The 16,061-nt window shown below is 41.9% G+C and overlaps 1 protein-coding gene across 1 annotated transcript in view; it reads right to left on the bottom strand.

The window, feature by feature from the left end:
- The window catches only part of SVEP1 (sushi, von Willebrand factor type A, EGF and pentraxin domain containing 1), a 115,484-nt gene that overhangs the window by 11,884 nt on the left and 87,539 nt on the right, over positions 1 to 16,061 (bottom strand). The window contains exons 38-46 of the mRNA XM_054651726.2: positions 12,660 to 15,439; positions 11,449 to 11,674; positions 10,199 to 10,354; positions 8,310 to 8,373; positions 7,461 to 7,634; positions 6,334 to 6,507; positions 5,737 to 5,910; positions 4,259 to 4,435; positions 2,762 to 2,932 (exon numbers count right to left, since the gene is read on the bottom strand). Coding sequence (XP_054507701.2) covers positions 2,762 to 2,932; positions 4,259 to 4,435; positions 5,737 to 5,910; positions 6,334 to 6,507; positions 7,461 to 7,634; positions 8,310 to 8,373; positions 10,199 to 10,354; positions 11,449 to 11,674; positions 12,660 to 15,439 — 4,096 coding nt within the window. The remainder of the gene's footprint in view (positions 1 to 2,761; positions 2,933 to 4,258; positions 4,436 to 5,736; positions 5,911 to 6,333; positions 6,508 to 7,460; positions 7,635 to 8,309; positions 8,374 to 10,198; positions 10,355 to 11,448; positions 11,675 to 12,659; positions 15,440 to 16,061) is intronic.

The following is a 16,061-nucleotide window of genomic DNA, read 5'->3' on the forward strand; positions in this document are numbered from 1 at the left end:
AAAAATAAATTCTGTTATCTGTTTTCAGCTTTACAAAATGCTTCCTTGTGGTTGCAAGTGAACAATTTCCTCAGGCCCCAGCTTCCCTCTCATAATGTTCTTATTTGCTGATGGGGTACAAACTTTCTTGTTGACAGATCCACATGGACCACTCAGAGTCAGCAAGATGTGAAGAGGGCAAACAGAGAAGAGTTTCAGAGCACTTCAGAAAGAAGAACCCGGAGTCAGGTAAGCTGTGTGCATCTGTGCAGCTTAATGAGTCCTGCAGATATTTACAATCAGCAGATCCAGGCTAATACTTCTCACCCCTGAAACTCAGATCAGAATCTGGCCAGCAACGTCTAACCAGTGGTGATTCAGGCAAGTGTGGCTGTGGTGAGAGGCCTTTCAAAGAAGTCTGCTTTTTAATTATAATATTTACATTAACAAACCTGTTCATCTGGGTCAGAACGTTTCAAGCAGGCTTAGAACACAATAATCAATTCACACAGCCATAAACAAGAAATGCAGCATGAGTCATTACAAAGAGTGCTTTCATGTAGTTTCTGATGTAGACCACAAAGGCTTGGGTCCTGTAGGACTTTTGTTAGGAAAATCACTCATATGAATTATAAAGCTGTTTTGAAAGATCACTTTGACATGTGTCATGAAAATGCAGGACAGTTCTCTCAGAAACATCTTTAATTCTTTTAAAGTCCCCTTTTAGAAAAGAGGAGGGAAATTGTTATTCCCCTCCCTTAATACACAGGTTATTCTGCTTTGTTTTCCACCTTCATCATGTCTCCACCTCTTCACCTCATTTTTTGAAATAATTTTGCGTAATACTTTTTCCTCTGAACAGTCCCAGTAGATATTGCAGTGTTGCAAACAGAATGTTTGACAGTGCTTTGCAGATCAGCCCTTCTTGGCTCCTGGTGACCTTTCTTAGCAGACAATTACATCCCTTGGCATAAAGGAGTTCTTTGTAACTAATAAATATTAAATAAGAATAAAAAGTAAAGCTGGTGATATTAAAAGGACAATTGAACAATCCAAAGTGCTACAACTGGAAAAGATATTATCCAAATAATTTTGCTATTGAATTCTATCTTAGGTAAAGTAGCTATTATGCAGAGATCCCTTGAATTCTGTAGCCATCACAGTTTAGAAATACGAACTTTTTAGAAACAGCCTTGTGCTTTGGGAGTGCAAATTTCCAACAGCACTTTTGGATACATCATGACAACTGAAGTAACTCAGTTGCTTTTCCTTCAAATCTTCTCTACTTGGCTGTGTGATGGGTAGTTGTTCATGCCAGTGGCAAGCCATGGTCACAAACCCAAGACAAACCTGTTTCTCAGGAAAAGCTACTTTACTCCTGAAATATTCAGGAGCTGCAAACCCTCTTCTTTGGTTCTGGTTTCCTCAAAATGCTCTACTGATCCATGATTTTTAGGCAAGACATTGTAACTATCAGATACAGGAATTTAATTGAGTGCCTGCTTTCATAGAGAAGGGTATCTCAACTTCTTTAGCTATTACCATTCATAATATTTTGCTGTCAGATTCATATAAAAAAAACTGATGAGGGGTCCATGATTTTCCAGGCTTAGCACAGTATAGAACCCTCTATCTCCAAATGATTTCTGACCTAAACAGAAGCTCTCTGAGGAAGGAAGAAATGTTGCTTGTATTTTGACATGAGTAGCTGAGACTTGCAGGAGAGGCTGACCTGGCAGTTCTGATAATGACTCCAATGCTCCCAGGTGAGTGTCCTTGAACTTTTCTTCTTCTTTGTGAAGAGGAATGGGGCTGCTCGTGACTGGCCACTGCTGTGTTGTAAGGTTTTCTGCTTTCTCAATAAAATACCTAAAGCTCAATTTGTCATGGTGGCTGTTCCACAGTTTGAAATAAGACTTCAGGGTGCAGCTAACTCCCTGCTCCACAGCTGCCCAGCAGCAGAGAGCAAGCCAAGCTTCTGACATGGAAATGGCAGATGACAAGATCTCTTCCACCAAAGCCCTATGACCCTGAACTCTTTTGCTGTGCCTCATCCATGGCTTTAAGTTAGTATTTGAATATGCTTATATATGTTTTTTATTGTTAAGTTTATTTTCTCTTCAATTCTTTGTTTCCCCCATTTTCTGTTCAAAACATTTTATTTATTTGAATCTTCTAAATGGAAGAGTTAACTCTTGGCTTTAAAAAAGTGAATGTTTTAGCTCAATAGACCAAGAAATAACAAATACCTGCTGATCTGCCAAGTGTAGAAAGCCTGGTATATTGTTAAATCTATGGATTTTCTAGAGGGCTCAGTGTGTATTATTTAGTGAGCTATATCAATCTACCTCTTATTGCAAATTGAATTTCAGGAGCTGCCACACTTTAAACATAGTGAGGGACTAAGAACACATTTGATCTATTTTGGTTTCTGCAGTGTTCAGTTTTTGACTGTGAAAAACTGACTGGCAGTGCTTATCTGAAACAGGTCAGCTTGTCAGGAAGATAACTAGTTCTGTCACTTTTTGCAAAAGATGTCAGGACAAAAGATACTAGGTGTGGGATACAACACTGTAGCAAAAGAAACCCTAAGACTAGCTGGGACTAAAGAAAAAATCTTTAAATTGGAAATAAAGCAATAACATGGAATTAAGTGCCCTGAGTGAAAATATGACTGCACTAAAACTAGCAAAAATTTCACTTTCATTTTTATTGCACCCAGGATGACACCTCTGTGTTTATGGCAAGTTAAGCTATCATTCTGTTAGTAAAACATACTTACCTTTGCAGGTAGGTGGTGTTGTCCATGTTCCATTTTCCAAGCAAATACTCCGCAGGGGCCCCTCCAGCATGTACCCACTGTAGCATGAATAGGTGATCATGTCTCCATATTGATAGAAGCTACCACGAATCAGAGCATTCTCTACATGAGCTGGGGGACCGCAAGATATCTCTAAACAAAAGAAACCATCCAGATGCTGGTGAGCTGCAGAGCCTACATGACACAGATTTTAATGCTGTTGTGGGGGGAGGTGTCACAGACACCTTCCAGATGGTCAATCAGCAATGGAGTCCAAGGATCTGGACAAACTTAAGAAGTGGGCTCATGAGAATCCCATGATGTTCAACAAGCCCAAGTGCAAAGTGCTGCACTCAGGTCAGGGCAATACCAAACGTGAGTACAGACTGGGAGAAGAAGTCACTGAGAGCAACCCTGAGAAGGGCTTGGGGGTTCTTCATGGTGAGAGGATGGACATGAGCCAATAGCTGCATTTTTGGATGCAGCCCTGAAAGCCACTGGTATCCTGGGCTGCATCAAAAGAAGTGAGACCAGCAGGGTGAGAGAGGGGATTATCTCACTCTATTCTGCCCTTGTGAGATCCCATCTGGAGTGCTGCATCCATCTCTGGGGTCCTCAGGACAAGAAAGAGTGGGTCCAGAGAAGGGCAGAGGGATGGAGCATTTCTCCTAACCAGACAGGTAAAAAGAGCTGGGATTATTCAGCATGGATCCAGGAGAAGGCTTCAGGGAGACCTCATTGCAGCTTTCCTGTTCCTTAAAGGGTCTTATTAAGAGGAGGTAGTATTTATATAAGAAGATAGAGACAGAACAAGAGGCAATGATTTTAAACTGAAAGAAAGTACGTTTAGTTTAGATATTAGAAAGAAATTCTTTACCCAGACAGTGATGAGGTGCTGGAACAGGTTGCCCAAGGAAGCTGTTGATACCCCATACCTGTAAGTGTTCAAGGCCAGGCTGGATGGGACCCTGAGCAACCTGATTTAATGAATGGCATCCCTACCCATGGCAGAGGGGTTGGAACTAGATGATCTTAAATGTCCTTTCCAACCCAACCCATTCTGTGATCCCATTTGTCTAAATAGTATTGCTTGCAAGAAGTCAAAAGGTTTTCCAACATGCTTGCTAAAGGATACTGCCTTCTGTAAGTATCAATAAATAAAATGAAAGGCAGCACCTCTTTCTGCAGCTCTTGTCTCATCACCCATAATCTCATAGAAATCATTCTTAGGGTATTTAGGGTATCCAACAATCAACCCAACTCCAGGGCTTGCACAAGGTAAATGAAGAATACATATACAGAAGGGCCTAGTAAATAGTAGGATGAATACTGTTGAAACACCAACCCACACAGATGTATTCTGAGTCCTTCTAAAGGAACACCTCTGTTAGAAAGAAAGAAAACATAGCTCTTCTCCAGAGCTTCTTAGAGCCCTCTGGAAACTACCAATCCCTGTGGAACAATGTGTCTTGTACTTACTTTCACACTTAGCTGTGGCTGGAGTCCAGGTCTCATCAGCATTGCAGGTGATCACAGACTGCCCTTTCAGCTGGTAGCCTTCCCTGCACCTGATGGATACATTCTGGCCAACATGAAAATCCACCTCTGACAGAAGGGCATTCTCTGGGATTATGAAAGGCACAGGACAAGGGTTTGCTGTTAAAAGTAAGGGTGTGAGGGAAAAGAAGGGAAGAAAAAGAGATGGAAGAAGAGAGACCACTTTAGAATAGTTTCTGCAAATTTCAAACCCAAAACATATGAGAAGAAATGGATGTTGTATGTGAACCCAATTTGTAATTTGATTTGAAATGATGAGATTTGGGTCATAAAATAATAATTAAAAAAATTCTAATTCACTGCTGCCACATGGCTTGCTATCATGTTCTGCTGATGCCAGGACAGGGCATACTAAGGATTTAAGTGAGAAATATCCTACTTGTTACTGTGAAACATTCTCTCTTGTCCTTCCTGTTTACCATAACCTTCCTATAAAAGAGAACCAGACCTATCCTACTTCATGTTCGGAGGGGCTGGATCAATAAAGAGCAGCAAAAATTCAGATGTTTGATTAGAGACTTACTGTGTCATTCATTGGAGTTTAGAATCTCTCTAATTTTATTTATTGCTGGCTGTAAGCTTGCTGGGCTATTTTTGCATGGTGTATTGGTGAACTCATCACCAGTGTGGAAAATATTGGCTCTATAAAGAGCAGAGATTTATATCAGTGTCTTGATACTAAAATGAATAAATACTTTGCAATACAAAAATTAAATGTCTAAATTAACCATCCTAAGAATACACTAGGTCTTAAAATTAGTTACAGACACATACAGTAACAAGAAAGGCTATTGTGGGTTTGTGGGTACAGTGCACATGTACATAACACAATATTTTACAGAATTGCAGAAGAATTTATACAGCCATTAAGTACAAGCTTCTTCTCCAAACAGGGCCAGTTAGGTTAGAAGTTGCTCTGGAACCTGATCAGAAATTTCAGTTAAATTTGAGTAACTGTGGATGAGATCTCATGTCCTCTCTGGGTTTCTTCTCCTCGGCTTGACTCTGTTGATGGCAAAAAGTTTCTTCAAAAACTTCACTGGAGCTTGCTTTGTTGCAACTCATGTGCATTGCATTTCACTCTACCACTGTTCAACCCTGAGAAGAATCTGGCACTTTTTCCTTTGCACCCTGTCAATATGTCACTTGTGGATGACAATGAAGTCTCCCTTTTGCCTTCTCCAAATGATTCTCTCACCTGTTTCTACTATATATCAAGTGTTTGACTATGGTAACTCCATTTTATGTCATCTTTCCAACTAGAGGGACCTATGCAGAAGGCAACTTGTTCTCTTACTGTCACAAAAATACACTCAGAGAAATTAATGCTTTAACTTGTATCAGTAACTGCCCCTATTGTTTCTCTGCAAAAACTTTTCCATTATGAAGCAAACACACACGTTTACAGAGAGGCAAGGGATTACTCCATCTTCCATCTCTTGTGCACTCTGCTGCTGGTTCTCCTTCCAAGCTGTATCCCCTCTCACAAAGATATGTTACTGTACTGCCAACTGTATTGTTTTCATAAATTGCTTTCCCATTCAGCAAGGAAACTGGAATTTTGCATCTGGTCTCTGCAAAGGAAGGGGTCTTATTAATTCAGCTTGATATTTAGTCCTGGACTTCAAACATTTCCTGAATTAATAACACATTATGTTAAAAGTCACTACAGATTTATAAATCATGAAGAACATTGATTCAGTAACCCTGGGAGGGATATGTAGCCAGCCTAGAAAAGAAGCTTCTTCTGGTGATGGAGAAAAGCCCCAACAAAATGGGGAAGTGAGGGCACATTTATGACTTCAGACTGGGGCCAATAGGGCAGAAAGATGGAAATCATTCTTTCTTGCCACTGATACGTTCTCCAGAAACCCCATATTACAGAATCATTTTTCAAAAGCAACTCAGTCTCTGGATTATATAATATCCATGCATAAGGGAGGAGTTATTGCTTATCCCATATTGAAATGTTCCAGGACATGAAACCAAACAGTTACCTTCACACAATGGCAAGGGCTTACTCCAGCTCCCATTGGCAAGACATGTGATATTCTGGGGCCCAACAAGATGGTATCCAGAGCTGCACACAAAGGTTACATTACTTCTGTATGTGCTTCCAGTAGAAATGGCCTCTGCTTTTTCAATGGAAGGATGAAGCCCACAAGTAATTTCTAGGAGAGAAGAAAACTTTTGGGTTTTATACACAATGAAGACTATTCCTTCTATGAGTCACACACCATCTGATAGCTCTGTTCTCATCCTGAATTAACAGAAAGACAGCAGGAAAGAAGCTGTGAACTGTTACATGGAGAAGAGTTATACAATTCCTTTCCCACGCTTTCTCCTGGGGTTCATACTGCAGACACCTGAAAGTGTGTCTGAATGTATTTGGTGATGTTATAAGATATGAGGTGTGTTCAAACTGACAGAGGATCCAGAATATTTCTTCAGTGCATGACTGAGGCTGCATTTTCAGTCCCCTTTGTGCTCCTACAGTGGAAGATGATCTCAAAATGTGCTCCAGAACAATGGCAGTACTTAAGAAGAATCTTGACCCCTGTCCCACACTGTGGAGACCAAGTAAATTCATCAAAGGTGAGGGAGAAGAATGCAAGGCATAGGACTATGACACCAGCAAGAAAAGATGGAAAATTATTTTTTGCAAGGATTATAAATATTTGCATTTTATTTATAAGCCGTATGAAATAAGTCATAAATCCTTCTTCCTAAGCTCCTTCAATTAGTTATTTTCTTGATAGAGACCCAAGACTTGATCCTAGGGAGCATAGCTGTGGTATCCAGACACACTGAGTGGCCAGGATATACTTGCTTTGGCATGGCAGGGGTGAACATGTCCAAGGCTCTGCACACCATAATTCAAGGAAAGTCAGATACAGCAGGCCACATTCCTACCCTACTGGCCTCAGCATGACCCTCTCTATGTTTATGCCATTTCAATGTGCCAAAAGGAGATTGCTTCTGATCAGAGAAGTACTGCTGGCTTTTCCTCTTGCTCCTCCTCTTACAGCCCTTGCTGGAGGGAAAGACAGGGAGGAAGCCAGACAAAACACTCTCCTCCTGCCCTAGCTTTCCTGGACGTCACATTGCTCTGCTTGCTACTTACGTATGCATGTAGGGGCGGAAGGGCTCCACTTTCTGTCAACGTGGCAAATCCTTCTGCTTGGCCCCTGTAGCTCAAAGCCAGGGTCACAGCTGTAAAAAACTTCACTGCCAAACAGGAACTCCTCTCCCTGAACAGATCCATTTTCTATCATGTCTGGGGGTCCACATGATATTCCTGTAATGTAAGCAATACTTTCCAATCAAACAAAATGCATATGGCTTGTTCTGTCCATAGCTCCTCCACAGGTTTTACTCTGAGAAACGGGAAAGAACACAGCAGTTACCTGGTCATTGCCAGGAATTTGCCCATGAGTAGCAGAGCAGAATCATACTTGGTGCTTCCACTTCATGCTAAAAGTAAAAAATTGATTGCGATTGTGTTGGCAGGAAGCCTCAGGAAACTGTTGCCTCCTTCAGCCAACAGCTGAAGTCCACATAAACATTTGTGTAGAAACTCCTATTTCAGCACTGCAATCAATGACATCTCAGAGAAGTGAAGTGCCTTTGAGAATGATATCCACAGAGTTACATTGGAGGATGCTAAATATGTGTAACTCCTGGCAACTAACGTGCTCAGAGGTTCTCAGTAACCGCAGAACCCATGACCTCAAGTGTCAGACTGGAAGCTCTCTGCAGAGGAGCAAGGCAGAAAGGTGTAGAGATTTTCTTCACACTGCTACCTGCACACACCAGCAATTCTGCCCTTCCAGGTTGTTACCAGCAGTACTTACCAAAAATGTTTAGGTAAATGCAGACAGTATGGGTTATAAAGCAAAATGAGCATTAGTGATTTCTGTTGTGTGATATCACCCTTGACCAACATTAAGCGATAGATTCAGGTAGAACATACTTCTGCACACTGGCACACTGCCACTCCAAAGCTTGTCTTCTTGGCAAGTCCGTTCTGCATCACCCTGTGAAACAAGACAAAATGCTCAAAGAACAACTTTGCTTTAATTAACTCTTTTCTCCCATCATCTTTAGTATCCAGAAAAGTGAGGAAGTTTTTTCTCCATGTGCCACCCATCCAAAGAGAAAATGAAGTGCTACAGCCAAAGTCTACTCCTAGAGTTTATGGCACAACTTTCTGCAAAATGATGGGTGTCCTTTATAAATCAAAAATTTGTGGGGCCAGTTAGTTCTCTTGTGCTTATATCTCTGGAGAATCATCTTTTTTGGTCAGTTTTATCATTCTTGTTCCTAGGAATGTGTTGTGATGACAATTTTTCTCCTTTCAGGACTTACAGGAAATTCAACTAGCAATTTTTTCAACAACTATACAGGCTTGAGTTTGATAAACATGATGTGCTGATTTAACCACATCCCAAACACTCATTCTTTATATTTGCTATAAATTACATTATTTCTTTCTTACATACAAGTTTTATGGACAGCCTAAAAGCCTAGGATTTAATTTTTATTTTATTCTGAGACATGGAGGACAATATTTAATTATGTCCCTTGCTGTAATGTACTTTTATTACAAAGCAGACCTATCGATAAAGAGTAGATGTTTGACATGTTGTATGGCATCACACCAAAAGGACTTTGCTTCCCAAAGGAAAAAAGCAGGACTCCTATAGTGGGGACACAGTTTGACACTAGGTGGCGAAACTGGATTACGAAGCTTGGAAGAGCTTATTACTGTAAAACAACACTGGTATACTGCTTCCTAGAATTATTTGAAACAGCAACTCTACCTTTTTGTCTAAATACTAGCACCTTCAACTCCAGTGCATATTTGCACTATTTGACAACATAATGAAAATTAAAGTCTTTGTTACTTAAGCATTCTCCAAACTCTAATTTTAACTTGACTGAGTGAATTAACTTCTGACTGGGTGATTTTACATGCACGAAGTTATTAATTAGTTACTGGTGTTACAACAGTACAAAGGAAGTGCAATCCTGCACTCTGCTTGGCCCTCACAAAACCAGCATTTAGAGCCAGCCTCTGTCCTGGAGACATCTCACCACCTCATGTCTCACTCATCACCTGGGAACAGTGGAGATCATGCTGTGCCTCAGCAACCTACTGTCATTTCTGAATTCACTGCAGCTTTTGAAAACACCCCTGAGGCAGCTCTGAACTTGGTAGCCTGAATCCTGATACTGGGAAAGCAATGCTATTTCAGAGCTCAGGTGGGGATAAAAGCTGTAATAAAAACAATGGACAGGAAAGAACTTTGATTCCTCCTCCATCAGGGAATAAAGCTGTCATTGAACAAAATGGAATATCTTTGATCTATCACTTTAATACCATCTAGCAATGTCATAGAACTGAGGGCAGTGGAGTTTATGAGGAACTTTAAGTCTGGAAGGCACAACTTTTGGCACACAGACATAATGATTGGGACACTATGAATCAGAAAAAAAAACATAGTCTAGCTCTGGCTAAGGAACCAGGTCAAGGGAGTACATGAGAAATTAACTCTTCTGTGACTTATGATCACAAGCATATGTAATGATGCATTTGCAGAGAACTTCAGTTAAGAAAACTCAAATACTGCAAGATACCTGCTGGACATATACCTCTGAACAGGATATTTGCTTCAACTATACCCTTAAACCATTCAAAGACTGTCCCAAACATAGCATGAACTGTCTACAGACAATAACAAAACCAGCAGACACCCAGCTTCCATGGTGTCAAAATGAATGAGGCAGTCCATAGCAATCACTCAGGAACTGAAAATGAGAACTTAAAGTTTAGAGTGTTGGAGATTTGAGCTTGCTTACTTGTAATTCATAGCCAGAGTCACATTTATAAAGAGACACATCTTTGAAATTGTATTTAGTGCCAACCACAAATCCATGCTCTGGAGACTCCGGAGTTCCGCACGACACAGGACTGCAGATGTCATCAGAAAATGGTGGCATCCAAACACCATTTTCCTGAAAAATAAATGTAATTAGAAATGTAAGAGCACTGCTTTATATGTGCAATCATATCTAATTGAAAAAGAAAAATCTTGGTAGGAGCATCCAGTTGCTGTGGGTATACAGATATAATATTATCTGCTCAATCCTTTATAAAACTTGGTAATTTAAGTAACATTTTCAAGATGTTAACATAGACTAGTGTTATCTTTGGCAGGAACACTTAGCTTGAGATTTAAAAGGCAGAAGGAACAAAAAAATGGGGAAAAAAAGCTTGGAAAAGCAAGTTCACTGGAGCAAGGTCACCTAACCACTCAGGGAACAACACATCAGAAGAATGAAAACTTACATCTGCCTGATTTCATGTTTTGTATTTCTCTCCTGGTTGAATGTCTAACACCATGACTGAGTGCTTCAGCAGCCTTCTCTGACTTACTGAGGGAAGTCTGATAGCTGAAGAAACACTTGTCAAAGACAACTACTCCTACTTCTACAGATATTTGAAACAGCAAAATGAGGGGAAAACATTTCATAAGAAAGACTTACTCTGCAAACCCACACATGCTCAGCTTTTCTCATACAAGTATACCGTGACTTTAAAAGTCTATTTACAAACTCAAGATGAGGCTGTCCATATCTAATGTGACAGGAGGTTACCAGTGGAACTGATTAAGATATTTGTTCTTTAACAGAGGATTCAAGTTTCTACAGGTGTACAGTGGATGTCTACTGCCTGTTATTCTAGAGATAAAGCTCTGCCTGCAATCCTCAAAATATATTAGAAATCTTGGACGTAATTTTTTTTTAAATCTCAGACATGATTTAATGCTTGGCATGTGATAAAATGAATGGTTTTCTAAAATGAATGCTTTTCTAAAGGACAGCCTTTTGATAGAAGGAGAAATAAAATATTTTTAGTTCTGAAAGTCCATACATAGAAAACAAATAATTATTCTTACTGGGAAACAACTAAACATACAATATTTTTCAGAATATGCTTTGAATTTTTTAGTTGCGCCCAGTAAAGGGCCAAAAGGTAAGGAAGATATGAGAAGCACTCCTGAATTCAAGAAGGCCAGCAGAATAAAACAGTGCTAATAAAACTATACCTTGCATGTAGATGTGCTTGCTCCCACCAGAGTGTAGCCTCCTACACATGACAAAGTGATGCTTGAGTTCACAGTGAAGTTGTTCCCAAGAACGATTACATTAGTGATATTTCCTGGAAGGGGACACTTTCTGGGGCAACAGGAAATACTTTGAGGGGACCACTGTCCATCCTCCTGGCAAGTGCATATATCCACTTCTGTCGCCATTGTGTAGCCTTCCAGACATCTGCAACACAGCATGAAGACCTGACCAGAGAGACACAGCTAGGAATAATCTATAAATTAAAAAGTCAGGACAGTAACTTTTCAGCACTAGTTGTTAATAATATGTCTTGAGATTTTTCTATTACTTCAAGGTAAGCCTGTAAGAAGTATGTCTCAACTGAATTAATTCTTTTGCAAGAGCTGGAGACTTCAGACTTCATTTCCAGCTGTTTCATGCTGCTGTAGCATCACAATGGAAAATGAGTTGGTGGCTTCAGTACTCAGAGGGTAGTTTAGGAAGTTTTAGGGCAATTTCCACACTGCCCATCTCTTTGCTAGGAGAGCCTTTGGTGAGGTAAAGAGAGTGTGTGAGCACCAAGTAATTCTAAAGATGATCTCACTTTCTTCCAAGAACAAACTAAGCCTTAGCCTTGCTTAGACACCCAAGGCTGACTCAATGGTGCTTTACCAAGAACAACTCAACTGGTTTGCACTAGTGGGTTTAGTAGTGGGCAGCAAAAGTACTCCAGGAAATTAACAAAAACCCCTCAGTTTCTCATATCTGTCAAAGGAGTAACTTGCTCCAGTGCTCCAGACAGCACAGTGCTGCAGTGCAGATAATGGGAGAAGAGGGATATCAAGTCTTTTGTATTACAAGAGGCACCTGAAGCAGACGGAAACCATAAATACAATGCCAAGAGGAGAGAAGCTGCACACTGTCACCTGATAAAAAACTCTATATGTTGAAAACAGTGCTTCAGTGGAAGAGAATAAGAAAGCAAATGGAAATGGGAAATTAAACTCAGTGGAGGCATCAGCCCAACAGGCTGAAATGCCTTTCTGAAGTTTTCCTGAGTGGTCCAAATAGTATTTTATAAAGTGCATGGCAATGTGAGCTTTGTCAACCTGAGTATGTAGAAACTTGCGCTAACTGAAGGTACATGAACCTTCTATCTTCTTTCCTTCAGACACTTTTAATGAAAACAGAATAGCAGTATCATCCTTACCTGTACTGGACCTTACTTCCATAGGTGTAAATGTTCCCAAGAACCTCTGCATTTGGGATAGATGGTGGTGGGCCACAGCTTAAGAGCTCACAGCTTGGGTATGGCTTCTTCCACACACCTGTCTCAACACAAGTCAGTTCTGGACCCCCCTTCATGACAAAACCTGTCAAGCAGGTATAGATGATTGTGTTCTCATCTTCAGAGCTGCTCCCATTGATAAATGTGTTGGGGATGATGGGTGGAACCCCACAGGAAATCTGTCCGCAGCGAGGAAACCCAGAACTCCATTTGCCAGCTGCCTCACAGGTGACTTCAGGAGGTCCCAGCAGTTTGAAGCCCTCCAGGCATTGAAACTGCACACTTATTCCACAGCTGAAATCTGTACCAAGAACGATCCCATTTTGAATTTGTGGTGTAGGACACACACAGGGTAGGCAAGATGGAAGGCTCCCACTCCAGGAGCCATTGGACAGGCATTGCCGTAAGGGATTGCCATGCAGCTCATAACCAGGGAAGCATATATAGTGGACAAATTCCCCAAAAGTGAAGGCTGAGCCATTCAGAAAGCCATGGGAGATGTCTTCAGGGGGTCCACAAATGACTGGTTCACAGTGTGGTGCTTCTGAGTCCCAGGTACCGTCACGCCGACAGGTAAGCGTTGATGCTCCTTGCAGGCTATAACCATCATTGCAGTGATAGTGCACTTCTTTATTAAAGCTGAAATCTGAGCCAGTAGTTCTCCCATTGGGAAGAGGCAGTGGCATAGGGCAGATCACAGCTTTGCAAACTGGAGTGATTCCACTCCAGCTTCCATTTTCAAGGCAGACTCTACTCCTGTCGCCATCTAACAGGAAACCTTCATTGCACCTATACTCTGTATGTCTCTGGAATGTGTAGTCCTCTCCAGTTACCTGACCGTTCTCCAGAACCGGTGGTGGGCCGCAGGCAACAGGAATGCAGATTGGTTCACTGCCATCCCATTTCTGGCTCTCTTGGCATCTCCTCTCTGAGGGTCCATTTAACTGGTAACCAGGATCACATTCATAGTAGACAACACTCCCATATGTGTAGTTTTCCCCTCTTACCTTCCCGTTCAAAGGATGGTTAGGTGAATTGCACATTAATGCTTTGCAGTAAGGAGCAGTGTGACTCCACTGCCGACTTTGCAAACACAGCCGTGTGTCAGAGCCAACCAGTGTGAATCCTGGCCTGCAGGTGTACCTCACTGCACTGCCAAGCCTGTTCTCTGTGACGTGCAAAAAACCATTCTCTGGGGGGGATGGCAAGGTGCACTCTATGGAAACACAGGCAGGGGCAGTGCCATTCCAAGCCCCATCTTCTTGGCAAGCTAGAACAGGGTTTCCCAGCAGCTCGTAGCCAGAGTAACATGTGTATAAAATGATAGTTCCAAATAAGAAAGTGGTGAGCTGCATTGCACTGTCTTCCTTCAAGGAACTTTTGAAGTCCTTCATGTTGTCATCCAGCAACACATGTGAAAGGGAGGGGTTCTTTGTAACACTCTCCTGGTCAGGACGCCTTTCCCCGTGTCTCAGCTGCACGTACTCTCCGAAGTCAATGTGAGGAGGCAGGCCACAGTCTGTCGGAAGGCAGGTTGGTGTAGAGCTAGACCACCCAGATTCTTCACAGGTCTGCATGGCAAGGCCTGACAGCTGGAAGCCTGGCACACAGCTGTAAATGACCATGGCCCCATAGCTATAATCTGCACCCTCCACAAAGCCATTCTCAATGGGTTGAGGGGGCTGGCAATTTATGGCCTTGCAAGAGGGAACCTCTGTACTCCACTCTCCCGTTTCTAGGCATCTCAGTGTTTCCTCCCCTTGGAGCTGGAAACCTCTGTCACAGAAATACCTAACTGTCTGTCCATAATGGAAATTTGTGAATGAGTATTTGCCATTGAGAATCTTCTTAGGCCTTGGGCATTGAATAGGTTTGCAAACTGGCTTTCCCCCAAGCCACTGTCCATCTTCTCCACAGAGGACAGTTGTGTTCCCTAGAAGTTCAAAACCTGGTTTACATGTGTAGAGGGCTGTGCTAAGGAAGGTGAGGCCCTGCACATCAACTATGCCGTTCTGAATTTCTTCTGGTTGAGGACACTCCACGGGAATACATTCTGGCAAAGGCAAGCTCCATGAGCCATCAGCCTGGCACCTGATGGTGGACTCACCCTTCAGCAAAAACCCATCCACACAGATGTATTTCACAGTGCTTCCAAAATGAAGGGATGAAGTCAAGGGGTCCCCAAAGGGGATATAGGGAGGTGCAGAACACTGTACAACTTTGCAGAAGGGAAAGGAATCATTCCACTGCTGGGACGGCAAGCATTTCAGTACAGAGGAGCCATGCAAAACATAACCCTCCTTGCAGGAGAACTGTACAACACCGACTTGGTAAGACACTTCTCTCAAGACCAGCTGATTTTCTGCTAGGGGTGGTTCTGGACATTTTGTTGGCACACATTTGGGGCTTTGCTTTTTGCTCCATTTCCCAGACTTTTGACATGTCCATGAAACATCTCCAATCAGCTCATAGCCTTCATCACAGAAGAACTCAACTTTGGAGCCCATATCAAAAGTTTCTCCCTTGGAGTAGCCATGCTGGATGGATGGTGGTTTTCCGCAGCTGAGGGGAGCACAGTAAGGGGGCGATTCACTGTACCACTGCCGGTTTGCTTGGCAGATAAACACTGGGCTCCCAACCATCTGGTAACCAGAGTCACACTGATAATTTGCCCGATTTTCAAAGAAGTGCCCAGTGGTATCCTGGAAAACAGTTAAGACAGAGACATGTCTGAAATGAAGACGCATGATTTGGGCAACAGGAGACTGATTTAATTTCTTGTATTCTCCTGGTCTAGCTTCTAGCTGAATCCCTGACAGCAGTAAAGGCTGTCTCAGAAGGAATGAAGGCAAGTAACTGGCACAAAATATCTTGCCTCAAATAATGCACTCTTCTTTTCAGGAAATCTGAGGCCAAAATAAAACAGAAAATTCAAGCCTTAAAAGGTAAAAGCTAGAAAAGAATTCCTGTGCTTTCTCCCTTCCTGAGCCATGAGACCAAAATAGGTGTGGAAAGGAAGATGGGAAAAAAATGGATCAGGGGAAGCTGCCATCAAATGGCCTATTATTGTCATGATTCTTTAGCTTCTGTGTGTATCTAAGGTTGGAGCCCTCAAATCTACTGCAACTAGGAGACATTTATAAATGCCACATATGCAGCTGCAGGGCCTTGAGCAGGCAGCTGAGGAGCAACTAAAAGTTGCAGTCTGGGCTTTGATTAAGGTAATAAAAATTTTTTCTAACTGTAAGGAATAGATGAGGGAGTGATCCTACCTAAGGAAGACAAAACAGAGTGATATGCATTAATTAGAAGATGCATCTGTGT

The sequence above is a fragment of the Agelaius phoeniceus genome, chromosome Z, assembly GCF_051311805.1.
Source record: "Agelaius phoeniceus isolate bAgePho1 chromosome Z, bAgePho1.hap1, whole genome shotgun sequence".
Lineage (NCBI taxonomy): Eukaryota > Metazoa > Chordata > Aves > Passeriformes > Icteridae > Agelaius > Agelaius phoeniceus.